The following is a 22,641-nucleotide window of genomic DNA, read 5'->3' as shown; positions in this document are numbered from 1 at the left end:
GGTCAAGGGAAGCTTGATTAGAATAGCCTGGAAATGCTCTCTGGCCATGAGTTTCTCAGCATGCAGTGCTGCTTGTTGTTATCTGACTTCTTTCCTGTGAGACAAGGCAATCCCTGAACAAGAGAATAATAAAACCTTAAGAGCCTTCACAAAGGACATAGCACTGTTAGTCAACACCGTGTGGTTAAACAAATGTTCTAGAAAGCCAGAGGCAGACTAAACTTTAAAATGGCCTAGACGCTAGAGATTAAAGCATCCTGTACCTCATACAGCATACAAAGAGGGAAAAGATAAAAAACTAAGAAGTTGGTAGTATAGATTACATTCCTTTTTCAAAGCTGGGATTACTCAAAGCACAAGCAGTTTTCTACAGATTAACTTGCTGAAGAGAGATAAGGACTGTAAGCTCTGTTACGTGTTTGTGTTTGGTACATTTATGTCTGTACTGATGACTTTCAGAAAATGTTTTTGATACCAGACTCCTAAGACAATGATTTCAGTGTTATTGGCATTACCAGAAATAGTCAGAGAAATTCTGATAAGCCTCTGAAGTGATATGTTGGCATTTTTAAACCCATTTATGTACATATACAGTTTAGTTTCTATCTGGGAAAATTTAAATCTTAAAAAAAAACAAAAACATACACTTTGTGCTTCAGGATGTGCATATCCTCTTCCTGCTACAAATTAAGAACCAGCCTTGTTTTGTCAGGAAAAATTACTACACAGATGTCTTTCAGTTGGTAGCTGCTCAAACCTAAGAAATATTATTGATAAAGAATTTGCAGTCATATATCCTTGGCATGTTCTGTAGTATTTAGCTTCTGTACTATATATGGAAAGATCCCATTTAGCCAAAGCATGGTATTGGCTATTGACTATATTGACTCACTGAAAATAACAAATCCAATTTCATACCCAGAATGTATCTACACCTCTGGAAAGGTTTCTTTCAGGCATAGGTTTGTTTGGGGATTGATGAAACTTCTTGGGTATTTCATTTATCCAGAGTTAGGGACTGAAGATATCCTGAATTTGTCCACATACTGCGCAATTTTATCAGTGGAAGTTCACAAGTTGCCAGTTGCAATTATACTCCATACACAAGTAATGTTCTTGCAGCTTGTATTGAAAGTGTAAATAGAACTACCTGAAAATGTAGTGAGGTCTCAAAGATGAATTTTGAAGGTTTGCATTTATACTACTTAGTGGGTGGCTGTCTTCTTGAATGTTTGTCCTGTGGAAAATCCATCTACTTGCATGGAACATGCCTGTTTTTCACACTCATTGACAGTGATTTGTTTGCTTGTCACAGACACAGAGACCTGTGATTATGGCTGGCACAAGTTCCAAGGACAGTGCTACAAATACTTTGCCCATCGACGTACATGGGACACAGCTGAAAGGGAATGCCGTCTCCAGGGAGCACACTTAACAAGCATCTTGTCTCATGAGGAGCAGATCTTTGTGAACCGTATGTACTGTTTGGATTCCTCCAAACAAGAGCAGGCTTTGAGGGCTCAGAGCTAGTGAAATATCCTCCTGATAACTCAGCCTTTTACGTCTCCATCTTAAAATACACTTCTAGAATGTTTAAAAGGCACACTTTGCATTCTTCACGTTTACTTTTGCAACCAAAGCAAGCTCCCTGTCACTATTAAGTTATTATATGTTACATTGAAAACACTTTGGTTTTGAGGATGAGAACAAGAACTAGTGTTTTGGCATTGAAAACTGATGAAACCTTTTTTATTTCGAAGGCTTTGGATAGTTTGTACACCTGATGTCAATGACCACACTATCACACATTGTATTAAGTAGGCATAAAGAAGTAGTTCCTATATGTTTTGTTGCACAATCTATACAATAATGGTCATAGCTTAAACAAAACTTGAAAAATGTAGATTAAAATACGTGCTTTTATTTTTTTTTTTTTCGTTTTTTTTCCTTGCCCTCAAATGCACTCAGGTAGGAAACTAATCTGTCTTCTTAGGGCGGTGCCATCAGGAGGGAAGAGACTGGTTGGTTATAAACTGTTAGATAAGAATCTGCATTTTTATAGACACCCCAAAATAAAATTGAAAAGTTGAAAACCAGTCTGTAAATAGTTGTTTGCATAATGAGTGGGAGAACCTTAAGAACATGATCTCTGATTCATTCTGTGCAAATTCTTTTAATTTTCTTTGGTGAAATCTCTTCCATTTATGGGAAGGTTAATAAAAATATCCTTCTGGTTCCTTAGGCATTGGGCATGACTACCAGTGGATTGGCCTCAATGACAAGATGTTTGAGCGTGATTTCCGCTGGACTGATGGTAGCCCACTGGTAAGATGCCTTTGAAATTTAAATCACTTGTTCATTTCTTTTTGTGGTGGCTTAGCAAATTCCCACCAGCAATGAGGGAAGCTGTATGAAAAAATGCAGTCACTAAATATACACCCAAGCAAGCAGCCAACAAACTTTTGTTCTGGGATAACTACTATTTGCTGGCATAGTACTGAAATCTTATTCTTAGTTCTTACTAGTTCATATGTGGGAGCTCTCAAAGCTCCCAAACAGAAAAAAAAAATCAAGTCTGAGACCACAATTTAAGGGTCTCTGCTAGGCTGGCTTGTACTTTTCTGGTCCTATACAAGGACTCATGTGGCAATTCTTCTCTCTGTTCTGTATATGGAACAACATTTTTTTTTTCAGATGAGGATATGACATTCAAGCTCTTGTGTTTGCTGGGTCTGTGAAAGTGCACAAAGGAACTTCTCAAGTATTGGTGGAGATTGTTCTAGTCTGTATGGCAGCTCCACATCTAGAATAGAGAAGCAGCCATCCTTAGGTGGTTCAGGAAGCCTGTAACCAATAATCTCTTCGTAAAAATTTAAGATGCTGTTGATACCTCTTATTGCCTTAAAACAAGAAGGAAAATCAGCAGAAGGAGAGGGAGAACTACCCACCATTAACTGACATAGATAAAAAAGTTGAGGGATAGAGGAAATGACTGAGCTTTTTCCAACTCAAAACAGGCTGTTCTGTAGAAGTGACAGGTGATTTGTTGCTATTTAATACCCATTGAAAAATCCTACATAAAAAAACAACCAACCAAGTGAACAAACTGGTCATGCTTATTATTTTCTTTTCCAGTTGTGAATTCTTCTTAAAGAAAGCATCTGGAAACACATATGCACATTCTCACACATGCACGCAATGATCATTTCTGCATGCCATGTGACTACAATTTATGGAGAAAGACACCTAGGGCAAAACAGGCTTTGTTTATTACCATTTCATGCAAACAACCAGAGTTTTAAAGTCCTCTAAAGTGACTTGTAAAAAAGCCATTTCTTGGGGAAACTATCATGTTGTCAGGTGACAACACAGGGGAAAAGAAAAAGATAACGAAACATTTTGTTGCCCTGACTGATGGCTCAGTGCATCTGTGCTGGTACCAATGCACTCATTTGTGCTTGGAGCCACTAAGTCTTGCAGGATGTAGCAGAAGAGTTTAATTTAATAATTTTATCTTCCCTGTCCTTATGTATTTTGGGGAGCACAAGATGGACGATGACCTTGAACTGTACTCCTTCTGGATGAGTGATTCTCTGTCTCCTCATGAGTCTTCTTACACCTCATATAGGCACCCACTTGAGTGTAGTTTAGGTCTTGTTGGAGCTCAGGGGTGGTTGAGGCCATCTGCAGTAGTTGGTCAAGGAGTCTATGCTTCACTAAGGGATCTGAAATTAGGTGAGGTGAATTTGGGTATAAACGTACTGCCTGAAGTGGCAGCCCATCTTACTCTGGGAAATGTAAAACAAGATACATGCTTATATATTCCACAGACAAATTTAGTATATCACTGAATGATTAATTCAAGGAAATTAAAATTAGGGCTGAGATTTATTTATTTTTTTATTTTATTCAGGCCTACTGTCCAAATGTAGCATTAAATTTTTACTTTAATTTTCAATATTATGAAATGAAGATATTTAAGAGCAAAGTAAGACCATCTGTCAAACAGATTTTCTCATTCGATTGATCTTTTTTCCACTTTATTTTTCTTTTATTTTTAACAACTTCCCCTCTGCCTCTTCCTTCGGAAACAATTTAGGTGTCTCTTGAAATCGCTTATGTTCATTGCTTCAATGGCTTCCCCTCGTAACTTATTCCATATGGTTTCTGGATACTGTGGTTCTGAGCAGCTTCCTCATTTGCTCCTTTTCCCTAGTTTTTAACTCATTTTTCATACTTTGTAACCACTCTTCTGGTTACAGTGATTTATTGCTTATTTAGTAATGAATATGAATATCATATATTAAATATACCTGCCTCAAATGTGTTTCCCTGAATATGTCTTAAAATTCCAATGAATTTGAATGCTGTGTATGTCAAAATGTTGCATTGTTTATGTATTTGCAAGTGAAGAGCAGTCATGACAGCATTAAATGCATTAATATAACTTGTGATCATAAAAATCAGAATTCACTCTACACTCAGGTTCTAACTTGAATGTCTGAGATTGGGGGCAGCTCATGCATATAGCAGAAATCTAAATAATTTTTGTGTTCTAGATATGAGGGCACATCTGTAATTCAGCTGTTTCTAACATTGTTGCCCAGCTCTATGTTTTCTCCAACATTATATTATCTACCTACAATTCTGTTCAATACTTCTGGCATGGAGGAAATTTTCTCATCTGCTGAAAATTCCCCTGGTATAAGAGTTTTCTTAGAGATACTATCAGAAAAGTCATTGTATTCTTAGGTAGACTGTGTCGTTCACAAGTGATGTACATTAATCTTTATCTTGATACTTGTTCGAGTTTTCTGCCAATATAGCTTGCTTTCATCTGAAAGTCATGTTTACATGATTGTATTAGGTTTTGGAGTAAAAGAAAAAATTAATTCTGATGCTTTGTTTTTTTGTTAAAAGAACAAAAAACAACAGCAGCAACAGCAAAACATGCTGTGCATGAAATTGTTGGCCCAGTGTGCAACTGGCCCAGTTTTTTTTTCTGAGCCATTAGAAAAAAGCCCAAACCAACCCAAGAATTAGGAATCATTGAACCACAGGCTCTACCATTGGAGATTATGAAACAAGGCTTGCATTACTTTGGTACTCATTTCCCATGGATGTAAAGAAACCCACAACTAAAATATTCAATTGAAAGGAACTCTTTTGCCAGTGTTGGCATGCATTTTATTAGCAATTTTTGGAAAAGGGATCAAATAACTATTTTTTTTCTTTTTTTTTCTACCTGAAAGGTAGTTCAACCAATTAATTCAGTGGAAGGGAATTACTCATTTTTCTGACATTTTCAGCTCATGCCAAGTTGTGTTTCTCAAGATTTTTTTAAGCTGAAGCTAAGAGCCAGCCACCATCAAATACTATAGTTGGACAAAGCACATGCATTTGTTCCTCAGTGGAGACCAATAAATGTACTTCCAAGCGCATAGCATGTTGTCTCTAGCTACAGTGAGCTATTGGATACACATACCCACTTAGCTGCTTTAGGGTCACATGCAGCACTGGCACATAAATCTTGTGCTGTCTCACTACTTTTGGTTCCCAAAATCGAGGGAGCACGCTTCTTGTCAATTCATGTGAGATAAGAGTGATAAACTCACCTTTGTCATTGGCCTAGTAATGTAAGAAAAATTTAATTCTCAGATGAGGTTGTGGAAATTTCCCTTACCTCATGAATCAGAGGATGATACTTTCACCAATCAAATAAACAAGAACCATTCGGTTTTCTGTGCAGTGTCCAGATGAGATCAATTCATATACCCTTTCAGTGTTATGGGAAGTTTGTGTTTTAGGGCATGTGTGCAATGCGACCAAAGTGAGCATATAGAATTAAGATTCTTACAGGGAAACCTAAAATGAATATAAAGTACCCTTGATAGGCTCACAGCCCTACTGAAAACAGGCAATCATCTCAGGTGCCTGGTAGTGGACTATAGTGGACTAGTGACTGTACTGGAACTATAGTCAGCCACTTTTGGTATTTTGACATTCCTTTTTCTATAGAAAATCTGGCTGTTAGCAATTCATCAAAAGTAGAAGCAATCAAAAACCCCTCTAATCCTGCACGTTTTTCATGTATCAACTGGAATTTATGTTTAACTTGCAAAAATATTGGCAGTAAGCAAGTCTTGGAATAAATGAAGAATGATCTTGTAAATACATGCTCTGATTTTCAGAGTTCCTCAAGGAAAACGTTGGTGTCTTGAATAATGAAGCAAGTGCAATCAGATTCAGTGAGAACGCAATGAGTTCTATTTAAAACTTTTTGGTCCACATGACATTTGTTCATATCTCTCTACCTCTTTTTCCTAACAGGAGCTATTAAGACAAGGAAAATTTTCCTAACAAAATAGAAATGGGAATACTCCTAAATCATAGTACTGTAGGCTCTGTTCCTGCAAAAAGAACTTGAGGAGACTTTCTGATCTACCACGCTGCAGTGTTTGATACAATGCTTTTAGGGGAATTTGGCAGATTTATTTCTTAATTGTAAAGCGGTTTTTAATTTAAAACTGCTCAGGAATTTCCTGCCTTTCAGGCAAAATGGCATCATCTGATGCAATGGATTGAGCTGTTCAGATAAAGTCTCATCATCTCCTGGTAAAATACGCGTTTTCAGCATGCTGCACCCAAACACAAACTGGAGTTGAAAAGTGCAAAGTAACATGAACAAAGTAGCTCTGTCATACCTTTCATGCCTTGAAGTCAGTCCAGGTGCTACTTTTCCATAAACAAATTACTTTCCAGGTAACTGATATTTAATTTCATTGAATTTTATTGGCCAGGCCAATTCGATTATATTTTCTTTTTTGAAATTTATTAAAAAACCCCAACAAATTGAGAGCTTCTTGGATAAGGTCAGCACTTCTTCAAAGGAGCTCCTTGGCTAAGCTTAGGCTACCTTGTCTAATATGCAGAACAAAATAAGCTATAATTATGCTAAACTGTGGAATCCATTGCTGGCTATCCATATGAAATTAATTTGTTCTGATTTGCTGTACTGTATCCCTATAGCATGAAACAGTCTTTTCTCATCTACAATGTGTTCCTGCCCTCTCTTTTTTCTCTTTCTTTCCCTAACCCCCCCCCCCCTTTTTTTTTTCTTTTTTTTTCCTTTAATTTTTTCTGGTTTTGAAAGAAATTTTTTTTAGTGTTTCCGGTGGTTGGGAGAGGTGGTTTCATGTTGATGGACCACATGAAAGACACTTTGGCAGCAGCAACAGTTCCTTTTTTATATTAAGGGAAAAGAGCTGATTGCAGCTGTGTTAGTGCAACATAAAAAGTGAATGCTTTTTCGGGAATCTTAGATCCCCACTTGTGGTGCAAGTTCAGTGAGAACTAGAGATTAGGGGCCACTGCCACAGGCATGGACTGGGAATGCCAGCAACATCCAAGATTGCATGGACCAGTAGGAAGGGAATTTGTAAGGTACAGTTTAGCATATCTGCCTAATCATTAACTTCAGATAATTTATCTTAAAGCTGAAGGTAGTGAGAGCAGGTTCTAAAGTGTGTTCATAGAACTCACAGCATCCCAACATTTTTAGAGCTTCATTATTCATTACTTCCTGAAAATCAAGCTAATTTCTGCTCAAGACCTTTCATGATTACACTGACAGATGCAAGAAGCAGAAGAAAATAATATAGCATTTTAAAGGGTATGTTTTGTTGGATCTCCTTTTTTTTCTGTTGTAGTGTAGTTTCTGGGCCATTCCATTGGCATTTTGTATGGGAAAGCATTAGTTTTCCTCTGATTTACAGTCTACACAAGAATGAAAATGGATATATGCAAGATTTTGTTTACATTAAAAAAATTACAGAATCAAAATTGTACTTACACTTTTCTGTAGACTTTTCTCTCAGCATTTCTGTGATAGTGAACATTTTTTTAAGGATGAATCACAGGCAGTTTTCATCCCATAATTATACAAAGTTTTAAGCAATAAAAGCAAGTACCTTTGGGAAAAATCACAGTGATATAGGAAAAGAAAGTAAAGCCTAAATCTTCACACAACTGTGTGAAAAGAGGAATTTGTCCATGCCTACTTGGATCTTTGTGTACTTTCAATTTGATGTAACTCAGACTACAAACTAACAAAACTTACACTATCAGTAGAGATATTTAATAATTGGCTTGACCAAAGGAAGAGTGAATAGAATGTGACATTTGAAAATATCTTAGGAAATTGAATTTAAATAATTCACTTAGTTCTGTGAATAGTAACTTTTACAGCTGTAAAGCACACCCATCCAAATAGAAAAAATGTGGTGTTGCTTTTGGCAGCTTCTCCATTGTATTTGGATTGCTGGTGTTTCACTGTTAAGGACCCTTGTGAAGGAGGCACAGCCGGTAAAGGAGTCCTTTGGAGCTATTCATGTTATGGATTAAGCACATACAGCTACTTGGGATTGTGCCTTGGGCCTCTGTCTCACAAGGGGATTTATTCATATCCTTTGGAAAATGCTGTTGATAATTAGTGCTTTGTAGGGCTGTGAGCTCACTCCCATTACATAAGATTAGTACTGTAATAAGGAGCTGGCTAGTGTCTGTGGCCAGATTGTCTGTCACTTGGAGAATGCTACCATCTAGGAAAGTAATGGGGCATATTGCCACTTTTAAAACTGTCAGAGACTCTTATCTTAGTTTTAATTCCGTTAGACATGGGAGCGTTTATACTTTGTGTTTTGCAATGCTAGACCTCAGGTTGTCAGTGTTAGGTAGCTACATTAAAAAAAAAACCCAAACAACAAAACCAAGAGGAAAACAAAAGAGAAGCTTAATGTTTAATTCTGGCAAAAAATAAAGACCTCTCTTTTCCTGCATTTATTGGTCAGTGAATCAGAATGCTTTAACTCGAGCAAATATGTAACTTCACCCCTCTCAGAAAGAGTAACTTTATTGAACATGAAAACCTTCAAAAGGCATGTAGTATTGTAGGGAAGGGGCCTGCCTCTGAGGGTTATATAAAGCAAACAAACTAAAAAGTACTGTAGTCAGCTGCAAACAAAAAGCTCATTATGCCCATGTCCCACAGGATACTTGGAGATTTTAAATTTACCAAACTTTTTGGTTTTGTGCTGCAGTCAGTCATTACAGCCTCTTTGTAAGATGCTCATTTGACCTGCATTTAAATGGAGAACTATATAACTTTATTAATTGCAGGTATATTTTTAGTTCAGTATGTCACAGGCAGTAAGAAGAGCCTCTTGGACAAAGTGCAGTTTTGTCTCATTTTTACCAGGAGGGTCAGCAGTTACTTCAGAGCCTCATTATAGTTGGCTCTGGGCTAAATCTCTTGGACAGCTTCAAACTTGCAGTAATTGTTGACACAAATGACAAGTGCAGGATTTTCCCTTTTTCAGTGGCTCTCGTGGTAATTGTGCACAAAAAGAATAAGTCACACCCCAACATAATTTCCACCATGTTGATAATTAATTTATATTAGTAATTATATCAATGTGACTTCCAAAGAACATGTATTATACCAACCAAAACTTAACACTCTACAATTCTTTGCTTCCACAGTAAAACACCTGTCCATTAGCAAGAGAATTTCACCAGCTTTTTTGTCACTCATTTTTCAGTCTCTGTGCGATGGTGCCTTCTGACAGCCAAGCGCGCACAGTATCCCCACAGAATTGAACTGTACTGTGTGTGATGATGCAAGTTATTGCACTAAAGAGAGTTAGTACAGAGCTGATACAAGTCAATGGAGTTGTGTCCTCTGGCTTCAGTTTGCTTTTAAAGAGTTAATAAAAGGCAAATTTTCTGAATAATTATTATTTTTAAACTGCTCGGGTAGTAGCTGGACTCAGAAGTGAGTAGACATTGCCATCTAGTGGGTGTTCCTTGCCATACTTAGTGGTCTTACGGAAATGTTATGCTATGGTGTTGTTTTAAATGAATGGCAAAAAGTTAGTCATATACTCCATAACACCATCAACTCTCTGCAAATGTGGGATTGATACTGCTTTTACGTTTCAGCTCCATGAGCTGGCCTGTTTCACTTGTGTTCCTTAAATTTCTTTCCCAAATTTATTTTTCCTTAGATGTTACTGCTTATTCGATCTGCAACCAGTGCTTGTGGATATTCATAGATATAAATGAGTTTACGTTTTTCAGAGTCTTTTTTTTTCCCTAAATATTGCATAGGAAATCAAAGAGTTTTTTGATAAATCCCACTGCTCTGTTACCAAAAAAACTCTTTCAACTGTAATCTTTCTCAAAGCTTGTTAGCAAAGGTCCTTCTGGGAGTTTGTCTTGCTCACAATGTGCTGGGTGCCTGCCTCATCCAGATCCTGACAGTTTCCCAAATCCCGTGCAACTAAAGCTCAGATTAAGGGCTTGAGGGAAGCCATTCAACTATGATCCAAAAAATATCAGGCTCATGAGATGTGGCTTTTTGTGTGTACTTCTACATATGTGTGTACTTCTACATAAGTTTAAAAATAGCAGTTGCCTTTAAACAGACTAGAATCTCTTCCAGGAAAGATTTACCAACACATTTAGCTTGGTCCCTCCTGACATGACAAGTTACTTTGTCATGTGTCTGTATGGTGCATGTGATCTACCCTATAGAGTTTAGGGCACCATGTGTGTCTTCAAAGCAAGATATGTGCTTCAGCACTCACTGAATGAAGTTTTCAACCTCATGAATACTTTTGGTGAGTTCTGTCAGACTGCTGCCATTCATAAAGTTAAACAGAAAAACCCCTTGAAGGGCTGGGGTGAAATTAAGTGTAGCAGAGTTTATGCTATAAGGTAGTTTCTTGTCTTTCCCAAAGTATAAACACGTTTACATAATAGGTGAACATAATGGAAGTATTTCAGACATTGCCAAATCTTCACAGTAATCTGTCTGAGTTTTTTGTATTGAAAGAAAATGCAATCCCTTTCAAACTTCCCATGAGTGTCTCATGTAACAGAATTGGTGCTGTACAACAGGACAAGCCGTATATCAGGGTTTTCTGAACTGATCCATACACTCACTGTTACCTTGTGCTGATCTTGTAGTTCAGCCAACCTATAAAGCTGGGTAATTGCCAGGACTTACTGAAAATGCGATGTAATTTTTAGCTGAGCTATCTAATTATAACACAACCTCCACATGAGGGACTTCTCTGGGGGCTTTCCTTATAAAGATTTCTAAGAATTTGTCTCCTGTTGTGAAAAAATGCACTCCTATTCATATGGAGGGTGTGAGGGGAAGGACAATAGCCAGTAAGCTTTGCAGTCATAGTTTCAGCTTGTTTGGTGATAATTATCAGGCAAAAAGTGTTCCTTCACTTTAGCATGAAGTGGCACAGGGAGAATCCAGTCAGCCAGTCCTTACATCTTTCCTTGATTTTTGGTTGTTTTCTTTTTACTTGCCTCATTGGTCTTGCATTAAGAAGCAATCAGACAGGAAAGCAGACAGCATGAAAGAAAATAAAAATCACATTGGAAATAGCAAGTGCCGAAAAGTGCCAAGACAGATTTGTACTTTAAGCTTATTTAAACATGCTGAAAACATGCTTCCTTTTCCCAGAAGGAAACCCTTAACCCTGCAAATCCAAAGAGATGTATTTCTAGTAAATTATTTCCTATCTTTAGTTAGGTACAAAAGGTTATTGGCCTTTAGACAATAAGGAGGTCGAGCAGTAAAAGTTTGTTTGCATCAGTAGTTTATTTTGTTGTGCTTCATTAAACACATTTCTTGTTGACTATTTTGGAAAGCCAAGTTCAGGCAACTGATCTCAGCCACTTGGTGTTCCTTTTGGAGATAAAGGAATGGCTGAAATTTCCAAATGAGTTGGAAAGCCGAGACACTGCTTACTCGCAGATTCACCTCGGTGGTGCAAACATCTGAAAGAGCTGAGCAGGTTACTCATTAATAAGGAAATGAGTCCCTCAAATAAGGCTGCTTATCTGAAAATTAAAATAACTACTCTCCCACAAGGTAGGATCTTGTTCATGATGGGAAGGCCACGCTCATTCATTTTGACTAGCAATCATCTGAATGAGAAAAGCTAGGGACTAGCCAAAAAGGTTAGCTGCTTTAGAGCACTTGCTATAACCCTGGCTTTCTTAGATTTAATTTATGTGCAATGTCAGCCTGTCACCCAACTGGCAGATTATGGCTGTGAGTTAATTCAATGCCATGTAAGGAAATCCTCCCGCAAAATGTGAAACTTTATAAAATGCCCTCATGGGCTTTTGTAACCATCATATCCAAGCTCCTCCAGTGAGGCAAAAGAATAAATTGTCACTGTTTTACAGGCTGGGAATCAGCCAGCCAAGTGCATTGTCTAGTGCCACATAGGAAGCCTGAAGAACTGAACCCCACCTCAGCTGCAACTCCAACCCATGGACCATCCACTCTCTTTCTACAGGAATATTTTCAGTGCTGTTTCGCAGAGGAGGCTAGAGCAAGTAAATCCAATGTGTCATGGTGGGCTTTGGTTTAAACAAACAGACAAAAAAATGAACAAGAAAAATTAATTAATTATTACAGTATAATTAAGGCATAAAGAGCATAAGAGGAGCTCCAGTTTTCAGCCTGAAATGATGGGAAGACAGACTAGTGGTGTGTCTTCGAAAGGATCAAATGAATGTACAAAGACCAAAATTCTGTCCCCAAGGCTAGGTCCTGCAGTTACCTGATCACACAGAAACCTCTTTTTTTTTTTTAAACAAAAACCACTAAACTGGTGTCTTGCCATCACGGATGTTGAAAGTTGAGCAGAGTATTTGGTGCACTGGTGCCTGCCTAAGCCTTTGGTGTGCCACTTCCAGCCTTCGCTGCCCTGCACTACTTTGAACTTCCCTCCTCACAGAAAAGCACCCTTCATAGCTGGAGAAAAGTGTAGTGGGACAGACCTCCTTTAAAGCACATTTTGAGTCATGTACTTATTAGGATTATATGTCCTAAAACAGTCTGGAAATGCTTCGCATTTTAATCCAGGAGAAAACTTCACATGTGTCATGGTAAAGTTACTTTAAAATCGAAGGTAGCAATACTTTTTAGGTCTGTCTGTGTGATCACTTAGTGTAAGTATTTCCACTGATGATTAAAATGGTCTTAGGAGCTTTTCTTCCATGTATTAACTGAGCATTTGAATCTGCCTAGGTTTTAAGAAACCTAAGTTGCATCTTATGAATGATACATATGAGAGTACTGGTAAAGGTACTGCCTGGAGCTTGGTTGTTGGCAAAAGGGTATCTTGAGCTTTATCAATTCAAACACAGTGCTTCTTAATGCAGCTTCATTGGTCTGCTGGAACAATAACAGTCCACATGAAGACGTAACTTAGCAGCAGAGTGGCTGGAACGACATCAGAAGTTTTTGGCCTGTCTGTGAATATGGCTGATCTTTCTTGGATGTGATCTTAAAAACAAACAAACCTGAACGGTACATGTTGCCAAGGAATTAAGTTATTTTTTCCCTTCTTTTTGTAGAATATACTTTTCTAAAAGACAGTAACACATTGAAATATGAGGATCTTAAATGACATAGACACTTTGGAAAGGGCACCTTATTCAGGATATTTTAAGCAGGGTTTCCTTACAGAATAATTATGACCTGAGTATCTTAGATGATTACTGCACTTATTGCAAGGGTAGGGGAGTCTTTACACTTTGCACACTTGCTATGAGAGATTGTAAGGAATACCTTTGGAAACAAACACTACAAATCACTATGTGGCCTAAGGGACTTGGTTCTTTCCCATTAATTTTTTGCTGATGTAGATTTACTGGAGATAGTGCAGCCACCCCTGATTTACACTAGGGTAAGTGAAAACCAGAATCATGCTCATGGTCATGCAAAAATGTAATCCGTAAGTGGAAAGCAAAATATTAGTTTATTTGTCTAGCAACTTGTTCCACTCAAACTGTGAGAATTTTTTTGTATCATTATCCCATTATCAGTGGCTAAATAAGGAATTGAAAAATTACAGAGGAGCTGGGTGGAGACCTAAGAAAGCAATTCAGCAGTCTGGAACTTCCTCTGCTAAGCAATTCTGGCACTAAACCCAAGCAATATCAAAGTTATTCAGCCAAAATAAATCTGTGCAATGACGGTATCAGAAGTGAGGTAACAGCAAGTCATGCTGGGGGATATCAGACATTCTTGAATAAACCACAGGGCCTAGATATAATCCTTTGCCATTACACAGCAGCCCTGCCAGCAAAGCAAACACAAATTTTGGAGTCATTATGGTAAGGCAAGCAAGAGCATATGGAGTCTAATATTTTGCTTAGGGTGGGAGCTGGCAAGCTGCTGAGCACCTTCAGCTCACACACCCCCAACAGCCACTAAATATCCTTCATTCCCACACTGTGATCCCTGTGGAAGCAAACTGCTCTCTAGTATCATTTACACCAGAAACAGCTGCAATGCTTGTTGAAGCCTTTTGTTTGCTGTCAGGATGGTATTGATTAAACTTTTCTACCACTAGCTTTCTTTGATTTTATTATGTCTTTACATCTGGGCATATTCTTGAAGGCGATTGGGTTGCCTTACTTTAAGAAGTTACTGCCCATCATCTGGGCCATGTAACGAGCCACTCATGACTGGGGTTAGCAAATCTTTTCAGCTGTGTTGGGCACTCAGATTTGATCACTTCTTTCTGCTCACACCACCTCTGCAACACTTCAGACTTCTGCCAATTCCCTGTGGGGCAACTTTATTTGCATCCTTAACCAGACCTGCTGTAAAAAGGTGCTAGACCCTTGGCTCAGATGCCATTCCAAAATACCCTTTTGGAAAAAGGGTCTTGGAGCACAATAAGTTACATTAATACACTCTATGCATGGGCATATTCCTTCCTCCCGCTTTTCCTTCTCCCTGTCCCAGGAGATATGCACAGAGCTTGCTTTTCTTTTTTTTCACTACATGTTGCAGGAAGCCTCCCACACCACTGATCCCATTTGGCTCACATGTTTGGTATTTGGCTACTGTGCTTGAGAAACTCAGACTCTCATTTATAAGCTAATGTGATATGCTGAATTCTGGACTTGAATAAAGGAGTTAGTATGTACTGTAGCTTATGTTAGTATGTATGTTAGTATATATGCATGTTAGTATGTTATGTGTTAGTATGTAATGTAGGAATGCAGAGATTGAATTAAGCTGGTTCCACATGAAAAGGGGGATGTTTTATTAAATGTAATAAATACAGTTCAGAACAAATTTATTTAGACCATAATTGTTAAATTGCTTGGATAATAAAAAACCTGTGATAGGTAAGTTGACACCTGGTAGGAAAAAGTTAAGTATTTAAGTCAGTTTTTTCGTACTTCGATTCATTGTTAAGTAAATACTACTTGTGTGGGGTATGTTAACTTTCTTTCTAAAATATGTTTGCCCAGGCAGTGAATAGGGGTTATTTCATAAAGTTAAAAAAATAGAAAGCTAAACTTTTCTGACATTTATATGTGCCCGCTCTAGGTAGAAAGATGCAAGCACTGAGGAAAATATAAGCACTACAGAAACTGTGTCATTTTGACCATACAAGGGGCTAGCTGCCTGGTTAATGTCTAGCATTTATGTGAATTCTATTTTTTTCCGATTCTATTTTTATCCTTCATTAAATTCTTCTTGGATTGACACAACAGAAATCGCAAAGAAAATTCCTAAAGATAGTTTCCCAAATCTTCTCTTGCTTTTCTTTGCATAGCGTTAGGCAAATCTTGAATTTCTGTGCTTCATTTGGGATCAAGATGAAACAAAAAGTGGGACAAAGATTATCGCACCTCTGCAAGGACAGTAGGCTATAAGTCCCCTACCAAGGACCACTGCATAGATTTTCAGTCAGTGTGACTCTGTTTCTACTTTTCCTGTTTATTGATTAAAAAAAGACTGAGTCCTCCTTAATTTTCATTCAAAAGTGACACTGCAATGACAAGCTTAGCCATGCTTGAAAAAGTGCACTCTACAGTGGAATACATGTGTGTTTAGCCAGTGCATGGAGGTGTGCACAGCTTGCCAGCAGCTGGCATCCACAGCTTTTGGTAGGGACCTGTCTTTAGGCAGATGCAGGGCTGAAAGCTGCAGTGCTGTGGAGCTAAATAAGTGCAGATCTGCATGTAGCCAGCTTGGATCCTGATAAACGCATTGCCCAAATCGATATGCCAGATCTGTGGCCCAGGTGCAGTTCTAAGATATTTTATTATTATTCTTTTTTTCTGGTCATATACCAACAATCAGATTTCCACTTCTAAAATTAAATCACTAGTTTCTGATTTTATTTATATGTATCCATAGATGTCTGGAACTAGTTTTTCTACAGAGGGCAGAATTTGAATCATCATTTCTAAAGCTGAAAGGCTGCTGTATATGCTCAGTCTGCCACCTAGGTCTTTTTAATGGAAATACCAATCTGCAATGATCTGGGGGCACATTCTGACACCTTTACTTACTTTACACCTAATTCTGCATGTCATCCTATTGAATGACTTCATTAAGTGAGGTCAGAGAATAAATAATCTGAGTCTGAGAGCCTGTAATTTACCATTTGGTAGATGTGGGCTAACGAGGGTTATGTGCTGTTTACCGCATTTTCTGGCATTCCACTTCACGTCTATGTAGGAAAGAATGTGTTTCAACACACTTAGGATCAGATTTTGCTTGCCATGAATTGTGTCACTTTGTTTTGTCCACCTGACATCAATTTACAGTAAGTGAGAAATTAGATTAGAATATTTTTTCCCATTGAGATAATCTGTTAATAAGAGTGGGAGGATATTATAAATTTAGCTTTGCTTAGTTCATGCTTAACAGCCTGAATCAAACAATTGAGACTGCTCTTCACCAAAGGTAATGTGTGTTCTTCTGTAAAAAAAAATGTAAACACACTCCAACACCTGGAATAACAGCTTTGCTCCTTTTTTTCTGCAGCAATATGAGAACTGGAGACCAAACCAGCCAGACAGCTTCTTTTCTGCTGGAGAAGACTGTGTTGTTATAATATGGCATGAGAACGGGCAGTGGAATGATGTACCATGCAATTATCACCTCACCTATACCTGCAAGAAAGGAACAGGTACAAAGTTTCCAGTAACAAAAGTGTCATTCTTTAAATCCCAGTTTTACAAAGTTAAAATGACAAATTCTACCTTATTTCTGATGACCAGTACAATGAGCCCTCAACTGAGTTAGCCTAACGAAGTCATCTTCTGTCCACACATTACATCTCTATCTAATCTGTTCATTTAACTCTTGGTTAAAACCAGGTAAATTTCTTCTTAGGTACAGATCTCAGCTAAAGAAGCCTTCATGTACCTGGCAGGCCTGCTTTATTTCTATAAAATGAATATATTACCAACTCTTCTTTTCTCGAATGGCATCATTGCAAATCATTTGGGAGGCAGAGTATTGGTAGGCAGGCAGGCAGAGCAGGCCGCTGACCACTGGTATGTAGTTAGCTTTTCAGCTTCAGCTGTGAATAATTTTGACCCATCAAGTAATGCTGATCTTTGTCTTCCTCCTTTCCCAAACCACTTCGTTAATGGCACAGCTGGAATCTGAAAAGCTCTATTGGTTTATACACTGTCAGAACTGATACAGGAAACCTGGCTGACACCAGGAGCTGTACAGAATAGTTAGGAATTGCCTCTGTCTCTTCACAATGGGAAAGTAAGGAAGCAGCCAAAATCTTGTGCATGCTTCATTGTTCCCAATTACCATTTACAACATTTTGTTACAATGTTCTCTAAGCCTCGATGGATCTGTCAGTTCTAAGTGCTTTTTAAATAGTCTATGGTTGAGGAAGACATGAGAGCTATTGAAAATGAGACTTTTCTTTTAAATGCTTGTAATAACTTCACTAGTTTTCAGGTTTTGCAGATTTTCAGTGAAAATTACTTCTTTGTGTGACTATGCCAACCATTTTGGATCAAATTTACGCCAGAAATTTAAACCAAAAAGGCAATGGTAACCATATTATCTGCTGTTTTCCAATTTTCATCCTTACTGTGTTTGGTCTACAAGACTGGAGAACTACAGAAAAGACTGATCTTGCCATCCTTATTTGGCTGTGTCTCTTAGGAGTCTGAGGTTCCTTGACATCCTCCTTTAGCCAGGGTTTAAAGGTCAGTACCATATACAGAAGTGCATTTACAAACTGATGTTTTGTGTTATGCCTTCTCTTCCTTTCAGTTGCTTGCGGTCAGCCTCCTGTTGTGGAAAATGCAAAGACCTTTGGGAAGATGAAACCCCGTTATGAGATCAACTCCCTTATTAGATATCACTGCAAAGATGGTTTCATCCAGCGTCATATTCCAACCATTCGGTGTCAAGGAAATGGAAGATGGGATATGCCTAAAATTACTTGCATGAATCGTGAGTTCTTTGAAAGCAAACCAGTGCTGGATCAGGCAACAGACTAATTTAGGATTAATAAGTAACAAACGTAATATTTTAAGAGAAGTGCAAATCTGGTATGACACTATGACAGCAGCACTGCTCACTCTAGCTGTAGGAAAAAACAAAGAGCCTCCAAAACTAAGGGAAAATGTTCCTTTTCTGTTTTTACAGAAACCACTAATATTCTTTTAAAGTAAATAACACTCTTACAAAACCCCTGAAACCAACAGGTTCCTGATAATACTAACAATTCTTTTTGCAACCATGGTCTAAGTGTAAGAGATGTTTCTCCTATCTGTAATGTGATGGTAGTATCAGTTAATCATTCGTTAACCCTCTAATTAATCAATAATAAATGGAACCATAATGTGAAGTGTAGCCAGCTCTTAGTCATTAAATAATTTTAAATGAATTTCCCTTTTTCCCTCCTCATTGCAGCATCCACGTACCAAAGGACTTACTCTAAGAAATACTACTATAAACATTCTTCATCGGGAAAAGGAACATTATCAAATTCATCAAAGCACTATCATCGCTGGATCAGGACGTGGCAGGACTCAAGGCGCTGAGAGCGAAATGGTGAATGGGGATCTCCACCATTTCAGCCAAAGTCATAATTTTCTGTGCCTTTTTCTATCACTTATTAGGAGTATTATCAAATTGTTTTGAAACTATGGACTGCGGTATTCACAATGCATTTTGCAAAAACATGGTGTTTATCAGAAAATTAAAAAATAAAAAAAAAAGGAGAAATGCTTATGGGGATAAAAGGAAACCATTTCCAGCCTATAAAGATATTAGTTTTCTATATGCCATCAGTGTGGACCATTTTATGATATATACCAGCCTTCTGCAATATTTAAACAGCTCAATTTTAGCACCAATGAAAATGTAAATAAGATGATTTTAATGTGTTTGATTGTGTGTTGTTTTTAAAATCTTGTATATAAAATGAAAAGTCACACTAATTTCAGGCATATTTATGGTTAGAACGGCCTCAGAGGTCTTTGGTCATTTATGACATTGTTTTTATGTTGTTTACCTAGGCTGGAAATGGTTGAAATAGCTTCACTGACTGAAATTTGTTGTTATCAGGTGAAGATAAACACACAAGTGACATGAATTTATCTTTTTTTAAAAATGGGAACTGTGCCGATTCCCATCCAAGGTACAGTTTGTGTCCATGTGATGAAAAGTTTAGGTAGAGCACATAGAAGTGGCATGAAGCATGAAATAGGGACTGCAATGTGGAACATTTTTTTTTCCTGCTCTCCATTCCAGCTTCAACATTCATGAAAAACGGCTGCATGGAGGAGTTCTGTATGACAAAGCGGGCCTGTAAAAAATCCAAGTGCTAATACATTAACTTTATCAAACAGGGCCACTTTTTTAAAAAGAAAGAAAAAATTGGGAAAAAAAAATTAGAAATTACTTTCACGACATTAACCACAAGGTCTATATCACAGGTCTCTTCATTCTATAATGCAGATAGACCTGGTGTTTGGGGGATTTTTTTTTTTTTGTAAAAACAAACAAAAATCAAAAAGTAAATAATTTTGTATATATAACCATTTTTTAATCTTTTTATAAAGTAATGAATGTTTGTGTATGAATGCTGCAGCTGTGAAGCGTACATAAATAAATGAAGTAAGCCATACTGATTTAATTTATTGGATGTTTTTTTACCCATGCAAAGAAGATTCAAAGAGCTCACTAGTGCAGTATTGGCCCATGAGCTCCAGTTTTGGAACCATCTTTCAGTTCAACTGCTATTTCCCTGGAGAGCAAAATTCCTGCTAAACAGGATCATTTGTTTGTAGCTGGATGGGTGAAAACTTGTGTGACCCACAGAAGAATCAGAATCTTGGCTTTCTAGAAGATGTGTGTGCACAAAGAGATTATAGGTTGTAGCTGGTGCAGTGTGTACGTAGGAGTTCTCTATTATGGCTTCTTACCCTGGTCAGCTCGATGACTGACTTAGATGTGTACAGTAAGCGTAAAAGGTAACATTTGAAACGACCTCTCCACAGAAAGGACTGTTATTTCTGCAAAGTGCCTTGCACACCTTCAGGCACAGGACAAAAGAAAAAAAAAAAAAAGAGGAAAAAAAAAAAAGAAAAAAAAAAGTGAAAAGAACAGTAAGTTTCCTATGATATCCTTTTTAAAATAACAGCAAATACAGAACACAGGTGGGAGGTTTACACCTTTGTGTTAGTGTGGGGTTATGATGCATAAAAGTTGGAAGGGAAAGGAAAAGATTTGAAACCCGGCCAACATGTAAGTGTTTGTACCAGCCACAGCTGCCCATGGAGTGACCTTGCCACAGCCCATTGGGAACAGTAATTACAGTTCCAGATGACATCTCTTAAGGAATTGCAGTGACCACCCCATTGAGTGTACTCAGCCCTTATGCACTCAGTGTGGCAGTGCTCACTGTGTTGGCTGGTTCATTCCCCACCCCTCACCCCCAAACAATGCACATAATACTTTTCTCTATTTATATTATTATCTTGTATAGTGTATAATGTGAATGTCTGGGGTTTTTGTGAATGAAAGTCTAAAATCTTTGTAACTTTTATATCTGCTTCTGTTTCACCAAAGAAACAAGGTTTTGCTATACTGTGACTTGTCTTGTTATTGCATGTCTTCCTGTTTAAATCTATGCAATGTGATTTTTTTCATATGAATACAATTAGACTGTCAGGTACTTCACAATTATCATGGGCTTAATCAAGTGCCCACTGGAGTCAAAGAGAGTCAGCTGGCTGAACTTTAGTAGGTGCTGCATTTGACCTTATATGAGCAGCTCTAGGGGATATTTTAAGATATAAATTGTACGTTTTGAAGTTGATTATTGCTTGTATAAGTCAAGGCTCTTTCATAAATATACAGTATTCTACACATCACTTCCCTGTACCAGAAACATACAGAACAGAAAATATATTTTAACACTTTGCAAACTTTCTCACCATATGTATAAAAAACCCTGCATAGATTTGTTGTTTTCTTGTCTACTTGTTGGATTTTAAACAATGTTGTAAGGCATTCAAATAACATTGTGATTGTAGTTTTAAATAGGCTAGAAACAGTGCTTATATTGATTTTTTTCACCTCCTTCTATTACTCATAATAAAATAGGAATGACAACATTCCTTATTAAAAAAAAAAAAAACCAAACAAAACAAAAAAGTAAACCTGTTACCCATGTTTGTTTATTTAGACAGAGAATGGAACTCTTATTTATCACTGGAAACTTTTTCTGATACTAATCTAAACCCCAAATGTTCCAATACCAACCCCCTGCATAATGCATCACAATGAGCACCTTGACTCCTTGACATGGAGCCATCTTCAAACTCTGGTATGAAGAAGCATGTTGAAACTGCAGTAGAGGGATAGAAGACAAAAGTAGAGTCTTAAATACAGTTTTTCTACGTGAGTGTTTCTTAACTCTGCTTTCTTGCCTATCAAGTTCAAACAGAATTCTTTCTTACCTATTTTTCAGTTACCTTGTATATGTAGAGGAGTCAGGTTTAAATTGTGTTTTAGAACTACATGCAAAACAAGTATCAGAGTGGCATTCCTGTAGTAGTTTTCCCTTGTTGTGTAAGAATTAAACATTTTGTCTTTACTAACACACCCTCTGCCATTTAAAAGGATACAGAAACAACACAGACAAGAAGAGGTGGAAAGGTTTGGAGGGGATGGGGAGTTGGTGTTTAAAATATTATCTCAAAGGAGTTTGGGTGTGCACTACACATCTTGGGTTGCCAGCAGCATGTGGCGTATCTGGTCCCATGAAGGCTCAGGCTACAGATTTGTGCACAGGGCTCAAAATGCCGTGTAAGAGCAACTGCATTTTGTGTGCTCATGAAGATCTCTGCAGGCTAGCTATTGTTATTCCAAACACCTTCCTGTCCCTTCAGATATTGACAGTATCTGACTTCCCAGTGTGAACCTCAGTGCACAGGGTTTATCTCCTGCAGAGATTAGCACAATACAGAGTAGAAAAAAGCCAGGCCACCTAATCCAGTATTGCTTTTCAAACAGCAAGAGAAGGTTTTCTTTTTACCACATGGTAAATGTTGACTTTCTGCATTTGGAAGAGCAGTGGTTTTGTCTGCTAATAAGTTGTGCTGCTGTTGTTTCTCAAAAATCCCCAGACAGTTCCTCTTCAGCATGAGTAGGGCTGCTGAAGGAGTAGCAACCGCAAATATGCTTCCTAGGGTGAACTTGAGTTGCATCTGTGGGCACAAGAGCATGAATCACTCCTGGTGTGA

The 22,641-nt window shown here is 37.8% G+C and overlaps 1 protein-coding gene across 1 annotated transcript in view; it reads left to right on the top strand.

Annotated features, from left to right (window-relative positions):
- The window catches only part of VCAN (versican), a 108,643-nt gene extending 87,322 nt beyond the window's left edge, over positions 1 to 21,321 (top strand). Inside the window, exons 11-15 of the mRNA XM_065661467.1 lie at positions 1,316 to 1,474; positions 2,243 to 2,325; positions 16,895 to 17,039; positions 18,155 to 18,337; positions 18,800 to 21,321. Coding sequence (XP_065517539.1) covers positions 1,316 to 1,474; positions 2,243 to 2,325; positions 16,895 to 17,039; positions 18,155 to 18,337; positions 18,800 to 18,930 — 701 coding nt within the window. The 3' untranslated portion in view covers positions 18,931 to 21,321. The remainder of the gene's footprint in view (positions 1 to 1,315; positions 1,475 to 2,242; positions 2,326 to 16,894; positions 17,040 to 18,154; positions 18,338 to 18,799) is intronic.
- The last annotated feature ends 1,320 nt before the right edge of the window (positions 21,322 to 22,641 follow it).

Source organism: Lathamus discolor, chromosome Z (genome assembly GCF_037157495.1).
Source record: "Lathamus discolor isolate bLatDis1 chromosome Z, bLatDis1.hap1, whole genome shotgun sequence".
Lineage (NCBI taxonomy): Eukaryota > Metazoa > Chordata > Aves > Psittaciformes > Psittacidae > Lathamus > Lathamus discolor.
This window is presented reverse-complemented; position numbering and strand designations above follow the sequence as displayed.